General features: G+C 44.4%; 1 protein-coding gene across 1 annotated transcript in view; it reads left to right on the top strand.

Annotated features, from left to right (window-relative positions):
* Window positions 1–20,494, top strand: part of SCLT1 (sodium channel and clathrin linker 1) — a 128,154-nt gene that overhangs the window by 36,977 nt on the left and 70,683 nt on the right. The window contains exons 7-8 of the mRNA XM_075287538.1: window positions 19,135–19,270; window positions 19,841–19,963. Of these exons, the coding sequence (XP_075143639.1) occupies window positions 19,135–19,270; window positions 19,841–19,963 (259 nt within the window). The remainder of the gene's footprint in view (window positions 1–19,134; window positions 19,271–19,840; window positions 19,964–20,494) is intronic.

Raw genomic sequence — 20,494 nt, 5'->3', positions numbered from 1 at the left:
CAGATGGAGGGGGAGAGAACAGCATGATACTGGGGCAGATGGAGAGGAAGAACGGCATGACACTGAGGCAGATGAAGGGGGGAGAACAGCATGACACTGGGGCAAATGAAGGGGGAGAGAACAGCATGACACTGGGGCAGATGAAGGGGGGAGAATGGCATGATACTGGGGCAAATGAAGGGGGGGAGAACAGCATGACACTGGGGCAGATGAAGGGGGGAGAATGGCATGATACTGGGGCAAATGAAGGGGGGGAGAACAGCATGACACTGGGGCAGATGAAGGGGGGGGGAATGGCATGACATTGGGGCAGATGAAGGGGGGGAGAACGGCATGACACTGGGGCAGAGACGGGGGGGGAAATGAAACTGTGGGCAGATAAAGGGGGAGAATGGCATGAAACTGGGGACAGAGATAGAGGGGGGACATGAAACTAGGGGTAGATGAAGGGTGTATATGAAAATGGGGGGAGATATAATTTACGGGTGACTGTAGGAGGATTATACTGTGTGGAATCACATTAAAATTGAATGAGAATGGGTGGAGTCAATATAAGTGGGCGGGGCCTAATTTGCTGCGGCGCGCGCAGCGCGCCACACATTTTGTTCCCTCTTTCTAGTCTTCAACAGTTGGGAAGTACAGGTTAGAAGTGCGAGACCCCCAGTAAGTAGGGCCCCGCCAAAGTCAATTTCCCAGGGCCCCGCAAACCCTGGATCCGACACTGCCTAGCTCCCTGCTGTGAGATAGAGGGTGGGTGTGGAATAAGTGCTGCTTTCTTATATAAAGCAGTCTAAATCCTACTGGGCTAAAGGACCTGGTCTCTCTGTTCACTAAGATAAAGCTTTATTATATAGAGCAGGCTGCTAGTGGGCAGAGGAGCCAGGTCCTTTAGGAAACTCCGTACAAGGTAAATCCAAGTCTACAGGACCTTTTGATGACATCACAGGCCCTTCAGTAATCCCATAGGATCACGCTATGTGGTGGGCGGAGCTTCTCGCTAATTTGGGTGGCGGGGCTAATTGACGCAAGCAAACAGGAAGAAAGAAGATTTTTAGGCAGCTTAGAAGGCAGATCAAGTTTCATGAGGCTACCCCTTTAAAATTGTTTTTTTGCTTTTAACACAAACTTTACTGCTCCTTTACGCTTAACGCGCGTTTCCTCGTGTAACGCCATCTAAGGGACTAGACAGTAACTATTTTCTGTCCAAAAGTTGTCAAACTGTACCATAGATGGCGGTAAGCTCCAATGCAAAGCGAGAAGTTTCTAGTCCATTCTCGAAAGTACTAGGCCCGCCCGCTGCCTCATATAAAAGCGCACGTGCCATCATGTCACAGCCAGTCATGTCATTCGACGATATTACGAAAACAAGTGAATTTAGCAACTAGGTAATAGAACTGATAACAAACGAGGAAATAAAAATAAAATTCAAAAATGGATACCAACAATTTTGGCTACAAAAGCCAATCCCACAATTGTACCCTGGATTGTGGTCCATCGTTCAACGATTTTTGATAGCATTCCCATTATCGTATTTGTGTGAATGTGGATTTAGTGCTGTGGCAACGTTGCTAACTAAAAAGAGAAATCGGTTGCAGATTACCGAACGCGGTGACTTACAGCTGTTTTTGAGTAAATTTGAGCCTGATATTAACAAACTTGTTAAAAATCATCAAATTCATTCTTCACATTAGATTAGTTTTAACCCCTTCCCGCCGATGGCATTTTTTGATTTTCTTTTTTCGTTTTTGACTCCCCTCCTTCTAAACCCCATAACTTTTTTATTTCTCCGCTCCCAGAGTCATATGAGGTCTTAATTTTTGCGGGACAATTTTTTCTTCATGATGCAACCAGTAATTATTCTATATAATGTACTGGGGAGCAGGAAAAAAATTCAGAATGGGGTGGATTTGAAGAAAAAATGCATTTCTGCGACTTTCTTACGGGCTTTGGTTTTACGGCGTTCACTGTGCAGCCAAAATGACATGTCCCCTATATTCTGTGTTTCGGTACGGTTCCAGGGATACCAAATTTATATGGTTTTATTTACATTTTGACCCCTAAAAAAAATTCCAAAACGGTGTTAAAAAATTTTTTTTCTAAAAGTCGCCATATTCCGACGGCCGTAACTTTTTTATACATAGGTGTACGGGGATGCATAGGGCGTCTTTTTTTGCGGGGCCGGGTGTACTTTTTAGTTCTACCATTTTCGGGAAATGTTATTGCTTTGATCACTTTTTATTCAAATTTTTAGCAGAATTAAAACAGTGAAAAAACGGCGGTTTGGCACTTTTGACTATTTTTCCTGCTACGGCGTTTACCGAACAGGAAAAATATTTGTATAGATTTGTAGAGCGGGCGATTTCGGACGCGGGGATACCTAACATGTATATGTTTCACAGTTTTTAACTACTTTTATATCTGTTCTAGGGAAAGGGGGGTGATTTGAACTTTTAATACTTTTTATATTTTTTTATATTTTTTTTTACTTTTTTTTTTATTTTTTTTTTTGCATTTATTAGACCCCCTAGGGGTGTTGAATCCCAGGGGGTCTGATCACTAATGCAATGCATTACAATGCTAATGCATTGCAATGCATTGCAAAAAAGCATCATCTCTTTTGCAGGCTGTATACACCAGCCTGCAAAAGAGAGAATTTGCAGACTGGCTGGGAGCCCTTAACAAGGCTCCCGGCTGTCATGGCAACGGGGGGTCGGCCCTGGAGCATGCTCCAGGAGCCGGCGATCCCTGCCAAAATGGCGGCGCCCATGCGCCGCCGGGAAGATGGCGCCTCCGGCGCCTTTGACAGCAGCGCCGGAGGGGTTAATGCCTCCGATCGGTCCGGGGACCGATCGGAGGCATTAGAGCCGGTTGTCTACTGCTTAAAGCAGTAGACACCCGGCGGCTATGACGGTCGCCATAGTTACAGACCCGACACGCGCCGTACTATTACGGCGCATGTCGGGAAGGGATTAAAATTGAAATGTTTGTTTTAATAACATGAATAAAAGTTTTCCTAATATTACAAAATGGTGTTTTGCATTACCCTCATCAGAAAGTCTTATTTTCACATGACACACATAATTTAATTATTAACATAATGACTGCGATTGTGATTCTTAAGATGTAGTAAAGTAAAAAAATTTGGGGGGAAGGCGCTAGAAAATAGTTAATTCTCGAAGTGGGCGGTAGACAAAATAAGTTTGAGAACCTCTGGTCTATACCCTCTCACTGACTGTCCACTCAGGCAGTTTTGAACCTAGTGTCGTAGGAGGCAGTCACGACCGGAGTCAGGTCTTTCTGTCTTACTCAGTTTTTTTTATTTTCCTTCAGGGACAGGGGGTTGTCGGTGTGTATGCTACACTAGTCGTACCCCCTGCGGGCACAAGCGCTCTATTTTAGAGCGCCTCGCAGTCACCCAGTCCCCCTCTTTACTTGCTGGATATTCCGGCGACCCCACTATTACGTGTGAGGTATCACCGAAGGGGTGAGTCTGTGGCGCCTGAAGACATCGGACTGGTAAGTATGAGCAGGTGGACATAGGTGAGTATGTTGCGTTCCCCTTTTACCCTCTTACCCTCTCTTCTCCCCTGCTTCCTTCCCCTCTCTCTCCCCTTTTACCCTGGGTCCAGCAGTGGGATTTTTTGCTTTTTTTGGTCATTTTGCCTTCCACCTTGGCCTTGGAGCGGCCGTGTCTTCTACCTGAGGCTGCAGCTTCGCCAGAGGGTGTCCCTAGATTTCCAGTTCGTTCGTTATGTAGCTCTGCTCAACCCGCTCTGGAGTCCTCTGGCCTTTCTCCCCCCACCAGTTTTGGGCGTTCCCCCCCCCCCCCCCCCCCCAGGTTTGGGTAACTTCGCCAGACTCAGACTAACTTGGTCAGTCTATGGCAGTATCTTGGAGCGGCTGCCCACTCAGATTGGGGGATGCTTCTTTCTGCACAATCAGCAGACGTGGTTAAGGCCCTAACAGGGTTTTCCAGTTTGAGTCCTAGGGGCCTCTCTTGCAAGCAGGCTAGAAAATCCTTCTTTAGGACAGGTGGGTCTAGGTCTTCTCCTGCTTACTCTGTTTATTCTGGGGACGCCTCTGTCTCCGAACCAGAGTTCCAGCCATACATTGGTAGTATCTGCTATGCAGGAGCTTGTTCATGCGGATTGTGATACTTTTCAGGTATCACAATCTGCTCAGAAGGATATCTCCTTCTGCATAACCGCTGTATGCCTAGCCTTGGAGCATTTTGACCATATATGGCAGGATCAGTGGCTTCTCCCGTCTGGCCCTTGTTTGTTTCCAGGAGGTCAGATGTCCTGTTCCTTTCCCGGAGTTATGCATTTCTAGGTGGACCGAGTCCTTTGCGGTGGTGCAGCCATTGCCAGGTTTTCTAGGGCTACCATTTTGCCTCTAAGTAACTCTGCCTCTCTCAGTGATTTCTCTGTTAGAAGGCTGGACTCTTTGGTTGGCCTTTTGTTTGCAGCTGGTTCTGTGCATCTCTCTTTTTGCTGCGTCCTGGGTTAATAGTATCACCTGGGGCAAACAGCTGAGGGCTGGTCTTGCTGATGAGTCAGCTCTGCAGGACTACCAGCTTCTGGTGGAGCAGATTCTATACGCTTCTAAATGCCTATGTGATGCGGCTCGCCGGTCTGCCAAGACCGCTGCTGATGTTGTGTCTGTGTCACATGGTTGTTCCGTTCCTGGAACGTTGAACCGGCTTCTAAGATTGTGGTTGCTCTACCCCTTTTTTCTTATGTTGAGTAGAGCCATCTGTTTGGGGAGGGCTTGGAGTAGTGACTGGGGTTTAAGGTTCCCTGCTTTCTCAGAGACGTTCAGAGCGTTAGCTCTTCTTTCCTCTTCAGGGGGCAGTCTCCTCAAGAATGTGCACTCCAAGAAGCCCTCCATCAAGCCCAGACCTGCTGGGCATCCCTACTCTAGCCTCCCTGGTTTGGTGCTGACTAGCCCCAATTTGCATTTAGGTCTTCCCCTGCCCAGGGGTCCTTGGGTGGGGGTTCACCAGCTCGCCTTCTGGGAGATTTGGCTTGCCTGGGTTCGGGAGGTGATCTCGATCGGCTATTCCATAGAATTTTTCAGGAGGAAGGTCTTTTCCTTCTTTTCACGCTCGAGCGGCCTTTTTTCTCGAGGCAGTCTCCATGCTTCAGCAGCAGGGAGTGATTGTCCCCGTACCTGCTTCACAACGTTTCCAGGGATTCTTTTCCAGCCTGTTTACTGTTCCAAAGAAAACTGTTCTCTCTGTTCCATTATGGACCTGAAGTCTCTCAACAGGTTTATTCAAGTTCATATCTTTTGCATGGAGTCTCTGCTATTCGTGGTTGCCTTTATAGAACTGGGTGAATTCCTTTTGTCTATCGTTATCCGGGAAGCTTCCTCCACATTCCTATTCAGACTGACGCGTTTCGGATGTTAATCCTTCTTCGACTTCGAAGAAGGATTAACACTTGAAACGAGTCAGTCTGACGCTCCCCCTCCCCTTTTTCCTATTTTTTCATGTGTAGTGCTGACTTTTAAGGCTGTTAAAATAAAGGAGAAGTTTTTTATTCAACAAACTCCATTGCTTCGCTGGATGTTTCTTTTGTTGGATTTTTCTATTCCACCCACATTTGACGATGAGGCTGTTGAGGCCGAGTTTTTTTCTGAGCCTGTTTTATAGTCTATGATCAAGGCCAAGGAGCCTCAGTGAGCTAGAATTTCCCATCACACTTGGTAGTCTTATGTCCGCTGGTGCAGGACTGTAGATTGTAGTCTTTTTCGTTTTCTTTGCCCAGGTTCCTGGCGTTCTTCAGTCTGGGTTGGATCAGAGTCTTGGCTTCTCCCTGAAAGGTCAAATATCTGCACTTCCTTTCATTTCCAGTAGGCCCTGGTTTTCCTTGCTCAAGTAAAGATCTTTTTTCCAGGGTCCCTCCTTACGGCTTCCAATTGATCCTTGAGATCTTTACCTCGTTCTTGAGGGACTTCAGGCTCTTCCCTTGAACCTCTAAAGCAAAGCTCGCTCTGTTTTCTTCTTGGAAGATGGTTTTTTACTTGTTGCAACCACTTCTATTTGTAAGGTTCTGAGCTGGCAGATGGCCGCGCCAGTCTACCTTCTTGGTTCTTCACAGGACAGGGTGGTTCTTTGTCCTCCACCATCTTTTCTTTCTAAGGTGACATCCTCTATTCTCATCAATGAGGACATCGTCTTGCCGTCTTTCTATCCAGAATCTAAGCATCCTCATGAGCACCATCAGCTGCCTGGATGTTGTTCCAGGCGGCCGTTTTTTTTCTAGCTCTCACGGAACCTTTTTCCACGCTGTGATGCATTTATTTTATTTTATTTTTTTTTTTATTTTTTTTTGATCTTCCAGAGAGCTCTAGGAAGGGCTTGCCGCTTCCAGGGTGTACATCTCCAGATGGATTTGGTCTGACATTAGGAAGCCTTACGGCTAAAAGGTAGTGATTCTCCCTTCTGTGTAGTGGCTCACGCTATCAGTGCTGTCAGTGCCTCCGGGGGTGTTTGGCATCAGGCTTCTGTTTTGCTGGTCTGCAAAGCTGTTTCCTGGGCTTCGGTACACATTTTCACTAAATTTTTCCAGATCTTTTCTGTGTCTTCTGCCAATGCCAGTTGGTCGGAGGGTTCTGCAAGTGGCAGTGCGCCGTTTGTTCGTAGGACTGTCTGTTTTTCCCTCCCTCAGGGACTGCTTTTGGACATCCCAAGGTGCTGTGTCCCCCAGTGAAATATGCGAGAAAAGGGGATTTTTGTGTACTCACCTGTAAAATCCTTTTCTCGTTGTTTCACTGGGGGACACAGATCCCACCCATTGTTATTTTGTGTACAGGGTTTTTTATTTTATTTCTTCACAAATTTAGGTTTGTTGGTGGTTGTTTGTTCCATATTCGTTTTCTTGTTTTTGGACTCCTCTCCTACAGCTGTGGTACAAAACTGCCTGAGTGTTCTGTCAGTGAGAGGGTATAGCCTGTGTGGGCGGAGCCAACTGCCTTCTTTTTCCTAGTGTCCGCCTCCTAGTGACCAGGTCTATACCCCCAAGGTGCTGTGTCCCCCAGTGAAACAGCGAGAAAAGGATTTTACAGGTGAGTACACAAAAATCCCTTATTTCACCCTTGGTGGCTCTCTCGACTTATTTTGTAACATTACAGGGAACTTATTAGGTCACTTTGAAACACTAGATCTCCTAAAGGTCCTTATGGACTGGTGGTTTAGTATCCCAAATAACCTACTACCAATGTTGTCTGTGACTGATATGAAAAATATAAACCTTTATACTTAGCTAGAGATGAGTCCGAGTCTCATTGGACTCCTCTCTGGTGCTCCTAGTGTCTTCATATTCATTTACTGAAGCTGAGTAACAGCAGACTGGTTCCCTTTATGTAATATTTCAGGGGATCTCTGCTTTATATTCAAAAGTGAATTCTTTGTTATTTTAATATCTACATAATACCTCATTCTAAAAAAGAATCTGATATTTTGTAAGTTGGATCCTAACCAGTTATGAGTAGGAACATCAGTGCAGCGGGATATGTACCAGGACTGCAGTGTCTGAGGGGGAACAATTGCTCCTTGCCAGAAAAGTTACTGATTCTGTATTTGGCCCCAGGAACTTCAATCTAGGTCTGTGGTTGCCTGAAGACACTCTTCTACAAACGTCTTCAGGCAAGTTCTTATTTTACAGAAATGGATTTTTTTTTCCCGTGCACAAACCATCTGTTCATGTTGGTAGGACTCCTAATTTTATCAATAAATCTGGTTTTCTGCAAAATAACCCTAGCAAGGAATGTGTGAAAGAATAGTTATTCTGGATGGTGCTGAATTCCTGCCATCTAGACTACTATTTCATATTACTTGCCATTCTAAAGCCACATTCCAGTCTCAGAAAGCCCTGGGCAGGACTGATAGCAGCAGGACCAAAGACAAAGGGAAAAGTGCTTGACAGGTGATGTGCTTCAAGGCCACTGCACAATACCCTGTGACAGCTAAGGCCAGGGCCCCATGTGGCGAATCCCATTCACACATTGTGGGTAAATATGCATAGTGAACATGCTGCGATTTCCAAAACCATCGCCGTTTTGGAAATTGCAGCATGTCAATTATACCTACGGAAACGCTGGCAGTTTCCCTATTGGTATAATTGAAGCAGAAAGTTTGCAGGAAACTTTGCAGACTTTCCTTGAAAATCACTGTGGGACCTTGACAGCACTGGGCAGTACTGTAAGTAACAGTCTGCTTCACCCCAAGTGTGAGAAGGAGCGCTATCATAGGTCTTGCCTCCCAACCGCGATCAGGCTACATAATCTACATCAGACCAAGCGAAGATCACTCCACACAGAGAACTAAATGATCCTGAAGTCTTCCTTCTTTTTTCTCTTATTTAGCTGCTACAGACTCCTAGTATATCTTCTTTTTCTCAGTATAGGTGTGTAATGTTCTGTAAGATATTACTGTCTTATTACCCTGTATCTGTATTACTATGCTGCTGTAACATACTGAAATTTCCCGACTGTGGGACTATTAAAAGATTATCTTATCTTATTTTTAGTAGTAACAGGCAAGTCTATGAAGGGGATGTGACTTGGCCTGTTGCTGTAGCAACCCATAAAATAAAAGCTTCCCATGTCGCTCATAGTGAAGTATTTTTCTGATTTTGAGTGCACAGTTTTTGCTACAGAATTCTGTTATTAATGTGAAGGTGATAAAAGCACACATTTTCCACTGGTATTTTGTTTTAATAACCATGATGGTGATATGGACCTCCATTTTAATCTCAAATACTGCGATACGTGAAAAAGGCAATTTCAGTTATTCAGTATTTATTCATTTTGTAAAGGTTTTAAGGAAAAACCAATAGTACACTGTGTATTTGACTTTTTTCAGTCCTGTATGACCTCCTAGCAATACCAAGAACAAACTGCCCTCTCTCCCTCCCTGGCCACCAAGATCGTGGACACTGGGAGATAGGAGACATAGTGCATCCATCACACTTTGATACACCAAAAAATACACACCATAATTTGTGCCAAAAAAAAAAATAGTGTGCATGACTTACACCACATTTGTTAACTGTTTTAGATGCCTTTTACAAGTGGTGAGGCCTTAGTGGACAAGGGATATAGCCAAAAATTCAGAAAACTCAGAACTTAAGCCAATTTATAGGTGTGTAAACCCAGGATAGTCAGCAAACAGCTGCTAAAATACGCCATGAGGCTTAGGCCCCATGTAGTGTCAGGAAGCAAAAAAGCACTGTGGGAAAAACCACAGGGCGACGCATCGTGGTTCTTCCCACAGCGCTTTGCACAGGAAGTTCACAGTACATGTGCCATGGCTCAGTTCACATCTGCGTTCAGGAAGTGCGTATGCTATGCTACTGCCGGCACTATCAGTTACTTGGGGGATTCACTCACTGTCTAGACAAAAAGTGTGCAGCCTAAACAAGCCGCTCGCCTTTTAAACATTTTGGTTCACATGCACTACCCTAAGAAGGCAAGAGGGGGGAAAAACATGGCTGCTGCCATAGAGAAAAATATATTGCTTTTTTAATTTATTTTTCACTAGCATGTACTCGCGACTTCGTTGGCTATGGCGCCGAGGCGCGTAGAGTTGGTGTGTCGGTGGTGGAGATGATCCGCCGTGCGCAGAGGCGGACCCGTATCACCCCTAGGGTGGTGCTCTCTCTCTCCCGCTGCAGCTCCCGTGGCCCCCACCTCCAGAGGCTCCCCCACCTGCGGAGGCTCCGCCATGTTATGGGGCGCCTTGTACCGTTTTGTGGGCCCCCTGCCTGTGGTGCCTTTCTGCTGCCACGGCGGCACCTCTGCTCCCGCTGCAACCCTTCTCCAGTGTTCTCCCTGGTTCGTGTGGCCGGGCCCCCCCCATTGTACCCCCAACATGTGTCCGGCGCCCCATCCTCCCATTTGCTACTCAGCTACTCAGGGTCCTACATGCCTTGCCTGCGGGCCCAAACACGGTCGGCCCGCTGTACCCGCACCCTACAGTCTCCCTGGGCTCCCCATGGCTCTACATACCTTGCCTATGGCCCGATGGTGGGCTCACCTGCGGCCGAATCTGTTTGGGAGGCAGGTTGCAGAGTATCCGGAGCCGCGAGTATCCACCATGTTGGCCGGGTCGCACAGCGGAGCCCGGCCCGCCCACAGACTGCCTCGGATGTATCGGGGCGCGCCGCTTCTCCACCGGGCTGCCCACAGCCTGCCACGCACCAATCGGAGTGTCGCTGAAAGAGCTGTGATCATGTCAGCTCAGGTCCTGCAGCGGAGCCGGACTGTCATTTCGCCGGTCGCAGCGTGGCTGTCGGGGGTGTGCGCGTCTCGTGCAGCGGCCTATCTTTCCTTCCGGCTAAATTTCTAGGTATGTAGAAAATCTGAGCAAAATCCATTCAGGTGTTTGGCTGTGATAGTGGAACAAACATCCAAACCCACAAACATCCAAACGCACAAACTTTCACATTTACAATATTAGTAGGATGCTCTGTAACTATGATATAAGAGAAAAAAAAGCAATAAAAGTCAGGAGATGCATCATATAGGGAATTATTTATTCTTTTTTTTATTTGTTTGGATCCTGGGTTTAGTGGTCCTTTAAGTAGGAAATGTTCTTTAAGTTTCTGTTTATTTGCATATTGTAGTTGCATACATTTGATGTTGTGCTGTACGTCCACCTAATTTCCCATGATAGCTGTTAATAACCTAGGCAGTAGTTTAAAATCCCTTACTATATTATTTATGCCACATATTTCAGTGCCCAGAGGCACACAGTATTATTGTCAGGTCATATTCAGGTTGCAGTGATTCTCAGATGTGTGTTGGGTCACACTTGCATACTGAGACACCTACCATGATGCTGACTTAGAGTTTTTTCTAAGCATCTGACTTGGTGATAATTTATGAGCTGGGGTAAAGATGCAGGAATTATACCTGGGACAGCTATTGGTTATATTTATACATTTTTGTATGGTGTATGTTTGTCAATCATCGTAATCATCAATATTTTGATGGCAGGCGATTGCTCCTAATTTACTAAACGCTATAATTATAATAAACCACATAATTGCGAGAATGCTAATGAAGAAGCCTTATTGCCACCTATGTGTCAGTGTTTTCACTTTATCTTTTTTTCTGTTGTTATTTTTACTCTGAGTTCTATCTTTGGTGATATCCATGCTTGTTCATTCTTCCAGGTGCCGGTAAACCACATCAGACTGTGTTTTCAGTAATAAAGCTTTTCACATACCTATGTGCCTGCTCTCTTAGTGTGAACCTTAGCTGACTTATTAGAGTTGCTATAGCTGGTGCCAAGAAATAGCTGTTTTTTGGAATTTTTTTTTGTTCACCAAATTATCTACATGTAACTATGTGACTGGCACAATAGCTGAGCCTTTTCTTTAGGCATTCAGAATATTAAAGGGGTTGGCCACTTTCAGACGAATATTGACAAACAAATGTACAATAAAAAGATATACAATTTTCCAATATACTTTCTGTATCAATTCCTCACAGTTTTCTAGATCTCTGCTAGCTGTCATTCATTCTGTTACTTCTAGAGGATAAATCTCTGACCATGGTCATGTGATTTACGGTCCATGGTCATGTGATAAGTGCACAGGTGCCGCTCGTTATAGTCACAGCACAATAATCAGACATCTGCCTGGTAATCAGCTGTGCACCTGTGTGCTCATCACATGACCATGGACCGTAAATCACATGACCATGGTCAGAGTTTTATCCTCTAGAAGTAACAGAATGAATGACAGCAAGCAGAGATCTAGAAAACCGTGAGGAATTGATACAGAAAGTATATTGCAAAATTGTATATCTTCTTATTGTACATTTGTTTGTCAATATTCGTCTGAAAGTGGCCAACCCCTTTAAGCATACACCCTTCTCATGGATTGTAGATGTGTTAGCTGTATGTTTAATCTGTCGGCCTATGTATGATACCATTGGGTTACCATTGGGATATCCTGCAATGGTCTATCAAATTTGTCCATCCATTCAAAAGATACGGCCCCTGGAAGATTTTATGTGATCTAGCTCTGATTCTCCAAGTGGACATTAACCTTTTGTATTTCTCTGAGAAACTAAAACGGTCCCTCTCAGATGGAGAATCAGAGATCAGTCACATATAACCGTCTAGGGGCAGCATCTTTTGAACGGGTGAACGTATTTAATACAGAGGAACATTAAATGGATCACTTGGTGACAGGTCTGCTTTAACCTTGTATTCAGTCAAATGAACCTTTTTCAGTGATGTATTATACTTTTACATCCATTTCAGTGAATTTCTATCCCATACAGAAAAAAAATACAACTTTGATGTACAACTGCTAAAATAAGGCATAGAAGAAATTCCATTGGATAGATAGTGGTCTATTTGCCTTCTGTACTTGGTTTGATATACTGCACTCCTATACAGAGGTACAAATACTATTATACATGGGAAACTAGCATCGCAGTTCCTCCCATTGAATAAATGCAAACACTGTACTTGCTTGTCAATGAACCAGCAAATGTGGGCCACTGACAACAGGTGAACCTCCTTGGTGGGACACATCTCCTATTTAACAACATTTTATGACCCTTTACAAAATTGTGATGAAAATGTTTCTCTTATTGGTTTGTAGGAAATATGCCTTTGTTATTCAACTTTGCAGCCCCATTTTCATGTCAATCCCTGTTTTATTCATATGCAAAAGTACTTTGCCCAGGAATTTAGAACTGAGACCAAAGCCCAGGAAAACTAAGGCATGTACCCAAAACATGTTTCCCCTTATTTGCATAGTCATAAAACTATCATATAGATGGGTCTTCAAAGCTGAATAACAGAGACATATTTGGAAATTGTAAAATCACCTCTACAAGATTCTGTGAATAGGTTTATAACCAATTTACTGCCGACAGGGGCCCTTTAAAGGGGTATTCCCACCTCACATACTCAGCAGTCTTCACTCTTGTAAAATCTTCTTTCTTCCTGGTTTCTTGCATCATTTGGTGGGCGGGGTTTCACAGGCAACCTGTTTAGCTCCGCCCCCAAATTCGCATGTAGCTCCGCCCACCCACATTGGACTATGAAGTACAGGCAGCAGCAACTCCATTCTGTGTTACATACAGAGACTGCCTGTCTCTGCCATAATGAACACAATTGAATTAGCTAGCCTGATAACTGGGAGAACAGAAGAAATGAAAGCAGCTCCTCTATCTGAGTGCAGGACCTAGGTCACATGGTGCAGACACAGGATTAGCTAGATACACAGGCTCGCTCCCTGCACTTAGCCCCTCCTCCCTCCCCCCTGAGAGCAGCAGATACATCATTTGACTCAGGAGCAGCTAGGTCAGGGCTGTGGCCACAAAGAATTGAATAAAGTAAGATAGTGGACAAACAAAGCAGTTTTGCTGAAGCAATGTATTTAGGAAAAGTCTTACATCCACATTAACAAGCAGTATAGATAGGATACTTGTGATGGGACAACCCCTTTAAGTAGAGGTTTTAGAAGGAGAATTTAGTGGGATTTACAGGGTTTTGGAAGGTGCAGACGTCAAGCAGTCTTGCTAAGTGTTACAATTCATTTAGCATCCACAAGTCCAAAATTAATGATTAGTTTAAATTGAATATATATAGGGTAACACATACTACTACCTAAAACTCCCTGTCTGTGACATCTATGTGTAAGGTGTAATTAAAGGATTAATATATACCTAGGTATGTACCACAAACTATCTCTTGACTCTTTACCCAACATCCATATTTCTAACCTCGAAATTAAAAATGGCTTTTACATTGATATAATATAAGAATCTCTTAATCATACAGTATACTAAAACATATTACATAATTAGTGTATATTGGACTAGGTGATCTTCCTATCCTGAAATGGTTTGACTGAACCCTTAAACTTATTGATCAAAAGCTCAGAATAGTCTAAACTAACAAAATGAGTAAGGCAACATTTACAGAAGTTCCTAGGAACCTTCATTCCTGATTATTGGCTGTAACGGTCATCACAGTTTGCATTTGTCGGCTGCACATGTTATGTTTAAACAGGGTGGTGTGCTACCAGCAAAGAAAGATGTTATTACGACCCAATCAACTTTTTTTTCCTTAAATAAATGGCCTGATAATCATCCCGTTAAACTTGGTTTAAAGGGGTTGGTTATCCACCTTCTTTTTATTGATGACCTTTCCTGTTTACATTGCACACCTTCAGTTTCATACTTTCCTCAGCATTGAAAAATCATCGGAAATCAAATTTATTAATCCAAAGGCCTGGATTTGGAGTCACCCCCAAAATTAAAGTGGAAAAACATGCTACAGGCTGATCCAACTATAATGTAATGTCCTTAAAACATGTCAAAATGAGGCTCAGTAGTGTGTGGCCTCCACGTACCTGTATTACCTCCCTACAACGTCTGGGCCTGCTTCTGATAAGGTTGTGGATGGTCTCCTGAAGGATGACCTACCAGAACTGGGCTAAAACATCTGCCAACTCCTGGACAGTCTGTAGTGCAATGTGACGTTGGTGGATGGAGCGAGACATGATGTCCCAGATGGGCTCAATCGGATTCAGGTCTGGGGAATGGGCGGCCCAGTCCATAGCTTCAATGCCTTCATCTTGCAGGAACTGCAGACACACTCCAGCCACATGAGGTCTGGCATTGTCCTGCATTAGGAGGAACCCAGGGCCAACCACACCAGCATATGGTCTCACAAGGGGTCTGAGGATCTCATCTCAATACCTAATGGCAGTCAGGCTACCTCTGGCGAGCACATGGAGGGCTGAAGAAATGTCACCTCATACCATTAACATTCCCTTTATTTTTTTTAACAGTGTACTTGGACACATATGTTACATTAATATCAGGATTGGTTGCTGGTCACTCACTTTGCAATTACTAACCAATGGCATCAGAGATGTGCTCAGTGGTAGACAGGTCCAGAGATACTGATGACCATGCAGGTTTCTCATTGTAGTATATGCAAAATCTAGCCTGGTGTTGTTGAAAAATGTCTCCTGGATGGGGGCAACACAGTGGCTCAGTGTTTAGCACTGCAGTCTTGTAGCACTGGAATCCTGGGTTCGAATCCTGCCAGGAGCAACATCTGCAAGGAGTTTGTATGTTCTCCCTGTGTTTGTGTGGATTTCCTCCCATTCTACACAGACATACTGATAGGAAAAAAATGTACATTGTGATCCCTATATGGGGATCACAATCTACATTTAAAAAAAAAAAAGTCTCCTGGAACCCTTTGGGGAATCAACTGAGCTGTTAGTATTTGAAATGAACACTAGAGAGGGGTCTGGCTATCATACATTTTACCAATCCACACCATAATCATGGGAGTAGATCTGTTGTGACATTCCCTTGTGAAGATCTTTTAGTGATGTTGCCGACATGGTCTCCAGACCAATTTCTGGCTATCGTTGTTTCTGATACAAAAGCAGGACTCAGCGCTGAAGAGGACAGACCTCGATTTCAGGCTCCATTGCTGTCTTGCTGTGCACCATGATTGGAGGTCTGGCTTATAGCCCAAAGTAAGGCACATGCTTTCTTTATGGTTTGTACTGACACTGTTTTCTACCCTAGGTTTGCGATTTGATGTTAAATTTCACTTGCAGTACAGCATAGACCACTAGGTGCAAATCTTCCAATCAGTCAATCCATCCATGCAGAGGTTCACCTCCGCGTACCTCTTGCTGTCCTCCCAACCACCAAGACACTCAACATTAAAGAGGACCTTTCATACTGTGCTGTAATTAATTCCTTGCCCCATGGAAGTGAATAGGATCAGGCTTCCATTACATTGCATGACTGCTATGAGTCAGTCAACATGCGATTTAATTCTGAGGATGTTAGGGCATGCATGTGAATCTGCAGCCACTTCGAGCAGCTGATCAGCAGGGGTCCTCCATGTCATATCCTCATTCATTATTTTTTATTTTTTTTTATTTTTTTTTCCTAATGGAGATTGTGAGCCCCACATAGGGCTCACAATGTACTTTTTTTCTCCTATCAGTATGTTTTTGGAATATGGGATGGAAATCCACACAAACACGGGGAGAACATACAATCTCCTTGCAGATGGTGTTTTTGCCCTTGGCAGGATTTGAACCTAGGACTCCAGCGCTGTAGTGCTAACCACTGAGCCACTGTGTGGTCCCCTTACTCATTCATTTTTTTATCGATGACCTATCCTGAGGCTAAGCATCAATATAAAGGACTTGCACAATTCCTTTAATACCCAACATGCTTAGTATATAGAGATGAGCGAACAGTGTTCTATCGAACACATGTTCGATCGGATATCAGGGTGTTCGCCATGTTCGAATCGAATCGAACACCGCGTGGTAAAGTGCGCCAAAATTCGATTCCCTTCCCACCTTCCCTGGCGCCTTTTTTGCACCAATAACAGCGCAGGGGAGGTGGGACAGGAACTACGACACCGGGGGCATTGAAAAACAATTGGAAAAAGTCATTGGCTGCCGAAATCAGGTGACCTCCATTTTAGACGAATAGTGGATTTCAAATCCGGGTCATATGAGAATGTGAACTTTGTGACTATGAGACAGGGATAGCTGTACAGGCAGGGATAGCTAGGGATAACCTTTATTTAGGGGGGGAATGTTATTAAAAATAACTTTTTGGGGCTCTATCGGGTGTGTAATTGTGATTTTTGTGAGATAAACTTTTTCCCATAGGGATGCATTGGCCAGCGCTGATTGGCCGAATTCCGTACTCTGGCCAATCAGTGCTGGCCAATGCATTCTATTGGCGTGATGAAGCAGTGCTGAATGTGTGTGTTTAGCTCAACTACACCGGTGGAGTAGTTGAGCTAAGCACACAGATTCAGCTCTGCTTCAGTCAGCGCTGGCCAATGCATTCTATTAGCTTGATGAAGCAGAGGCTGCACAAGGGTTCAAGCGCACCCTCGGCTCTGATGTAGCAGAGCCGAGGCTGCACAAGGGTTCAAGCGCACCCTCGGCTCTGATGTAGCAGAGCCGAGGGTGCACTTGAACCCTTGTGCACCCTCGGCTCTGCTACATCAGAGCCGAGGGTGCGCTTGAACCCTTGTGCAGCCTCGGCTCTGCTACATCAGAGCCGAGGGTGCGCTTGAACCCTTGTGCAGCCTCTGCTTCATCAAGCTAATAGAATGCATTGGCCAGCGCTGACTGAAGCAGAGCTGAATCTGTGTGCTTAGCTCAACTACTCCACCGGTGTAGTTGAGCTAAACACACACATTCAGCACTGCTTCATCACGCCAATAGAATGCATTGGCCAGCACTGATTGGCCAGAGTACGGAATTCGGCCAATCAGCGCTGGCTCTGCTGGAGGAGGCGGAGTCTAAGGTCGGACCTGAATGGAGACTGATGTGGAGCGATCTTAGACTCCGCCTCCTCCAGCAGAGCCAGCGCTGATTGGTCGAGTTCCGTACTCTGGCCAATCAGCGCTGGCCAATGCATTCTATTAGCCCGATGAAGTAGAGCTGAATGTGTGTGCTTAGCATACACATTCAGCTCTACTTCATTGGGCTAATAGAATGCATTGGCCAATCAGCGCTGGCCAATGCATTCTATTAGCGTGAACTGAGTTTGCACAGGGGTTCTAGTGCACCCTCTGCTCTGCTACATCAGATTGCTACATCTGATGTAGCAGTGCCGAGTGTGCATCAGATGTGTAGTTGAGCAGAACTGGCTCAGCACTGCTAAGTCTCTGCATTCGCATAGGAATGCATTGGCCAGCCTTCGGCCAATCAGCGCTGGCTCTGCCGGAGGAGGCGGAGTCTAAGGTCAGACCTGAATGGAGACTGGTGTGGAGCGATCTTAGACTCCGCCTCCTCCAGCAGAGCCAGCGCTGATTGGTCGAGTTCCGTACTCTGGCCAATCAGCACTGGCCAATGCATTTCTATGGGGAAAAGTTAGCTTGCGAAAATTGCAAACTGACAGGGATTTCCATGAAATAAAGTGACTTTTATGCCCCCAGACATGCTTCCCCTGCTGTCCCAGTGTCATTCCAGGGTGTTGGTATCATTTCCTGGGGTGTCATAGTGGACTTGGTGACCCTCCAGACACGAATTTGGGTTTCCCCCTTAACGAGTATATGTTCCCCATAGACTATAATGGGGTTCGAAACCCATTCGAACACTCGAACAGTGAGCGGCTGTTCGAATCGAATTTCGAACCTCGAACATTTTAGTGTTCGCTCATCTCTATTAGTATATCAACATTCAGTACTGCCATGCTTAAGGAGATCAGATACAGCTTGCATTAGAAGAAAATGAACTTGCACTAGATTCATACTAGGGTTAGGGTTTCAATGCCAAAAATGGAAACCCAACCCACTTAAAAAATGGTTACCCGTGGAAATAGACCATAATGGTGTTTGCTGGGTTTCTTCCCGAAATCGGCGGAGAGAAAAATCTAGCTTGTGGGACTTTTCTCTGCACATATTTGAAGCGGGCTCAAACAGTCACCCAAAACAGATGTGACTGACCCTAACAATATCATCGACATTATATCTTTGCACCTAACGTTGTTAGATGACTTTTAATGCTTCATTATGAGCATTATTGCATACTAGAAGCCTTTTCCGTACACTGTGATCTTGTGGCTGAATGCTTCTGTCCTCTGTCTAATAAATGCTGCCTTCACTTCTTGTTCACAGTTATACACTCAGTTATACACCAGATAAAACACAGTTGTTTGGCTGCGTTCTTCTGAGCGGCTCATTTGTTTTTATTTCATCACATTTCTATGTATACAGCTTACACATAATATTGACTCTGTTTCATAGTTCTCGAAAATGTACAAAGATATGCTTTCTATCCATTTGGCAGAGTGTTTTATAATTGGCACTATAACTGCTCCTATCCTCCCTGCCAACTTTTGAGACTCACTACATTAACATGAGGCTTCCACTAATGAAGCCATCATACACATTGCACATAACATGGGATACAGCTGATAATGTGAATAATGTCATTGTATAATTCCCCTTCAGATCTTGTAACTGTGGAAAGTTAATTAGAGGTTCAGTTACGCAGACAGCTACAAAACACTACAAGGAAAGTGACAGAAAGCGCCAGAGAGGTGGCACCATGTAAAGAACTCTAAAGATATCGCCTTTATTTCTCCTAGGCTTCACGAACAATTAAAAGAGTCCCTGGAGAAGCAGCTGGAATCGCTCCCTACTAGCGCTGCTTTGGCCAGCGAAGCCTCTACAACGCAAGAATTGATTAAAAACCTACAGGAACAATTGCAACTTGCAAATCAAGTAAGCTGGAAACCGGGCGTTGTTCCGAAATACACTGTCCTGATGGTATCGCACCTATGTGTGTTTCCCCTTTCCCATAAAGCCAGGCCAGGATAAACTTAAAAAAATAACAACGAAGAAATAAACCTTTTATGACTTTGGTAAGAGCTATTTTAGCTCTGCTGGCACAGCTTTCTTAAACTACACAGATGTACACTAACTCACGAAACATCTGTGACCTATTAAATTAGCTCTTCATATATGGTGTTAGAATAGAAATTCTATCTGGAGTATACAAGGTACAGCAATATACTGCTCAGTCCTTCAGCCTCTGATGGTGCTTGTGCTGCTGATAGGTGAAGCAACAGTGCCCCCTGCTTGATAAGAATGTGCTTGTGCTTAACCTTCATTGTAATGAAAGGTTTTTAGTGTTGTTTCTGAAATGGCTGCAATTTTCTGTGCATAAATACCAGGTAGAAAGCAACTAAATTGCACAGCCAGTATTATTATATACATAAAAATACAGTCTAGTCATCTATTTGCAACCATCCTACTAGTTGTTCTAAAATAAAAGCTTGTTGGTTTTTCTAGGAAAGAGACAGTGCATTACAGCTGTGGCAGACGGTGGCACAGGAAATGGATCGCTTGCAAGTCGTGTACCAGAAACATATGACTGATGCACACATACATGTGGCAGAGAGACAGAAGCAAAAGGTAGTGCGCTGCTTAAGCTGGAATATACATTGGGTTCAATCTGTTGAAGACTTAGTAAAATAAGGACACCAGTATAAAGTCCAAATACTGGGTACCATTACAACAGTTTAAAAGGTTAAAGGGACCAACTGGTGAGAATAACCATATCCCTGGTTTTGTTATATGTTTTGTGTGAGCGCTACTGAATTCTGAGAATGAGCTGCTGTTTATGGCGTAGCTACTTTTTTGGAATCAGAGACAGCTAGTCAGCAGCACTGATAGATATTGTGCAGTGCCTGCTATGACTATACAGAGCCAAATACTTTCTTTTCTACCATCTTGTTTGGAACTTTGAGGTGTTGTAACTGGTGTGGGGAAGTTAGCTCGGTAGAAGCAGTGGTGCGGACTCAAACAGTCAAGACAGGGACACAAAATATGCAGCAAACTGGTTTATTTAGAAAAACACTGGAAAATAAATAAACCTTGACTTAAGACACAAAACGAGCAAAACAAAATACAGCCTTAACTTCAGGCAAAAACAAAATAAAAACC

This window comes from Leptodactylus fuscus, chromosome 1 (genome assembly GCF_031893055.1).
Source record: "Leptodactylus fuscus isolate aLepFus1 chromosome 1, aLepFus1.hap2, whole genome shotgun sequence".
In the NCBI taxonomy this organism is placed as follows: domain Eukaryota; kingdom Metazoa; phylum Chordata; class Amphibia; order Anura; family Leptodactylidae; genus Leptodactylus; species Leptodactylus fuscus.
This window is presented reverse-complemented; position numbering and strand designations above follow the sequence as displayed.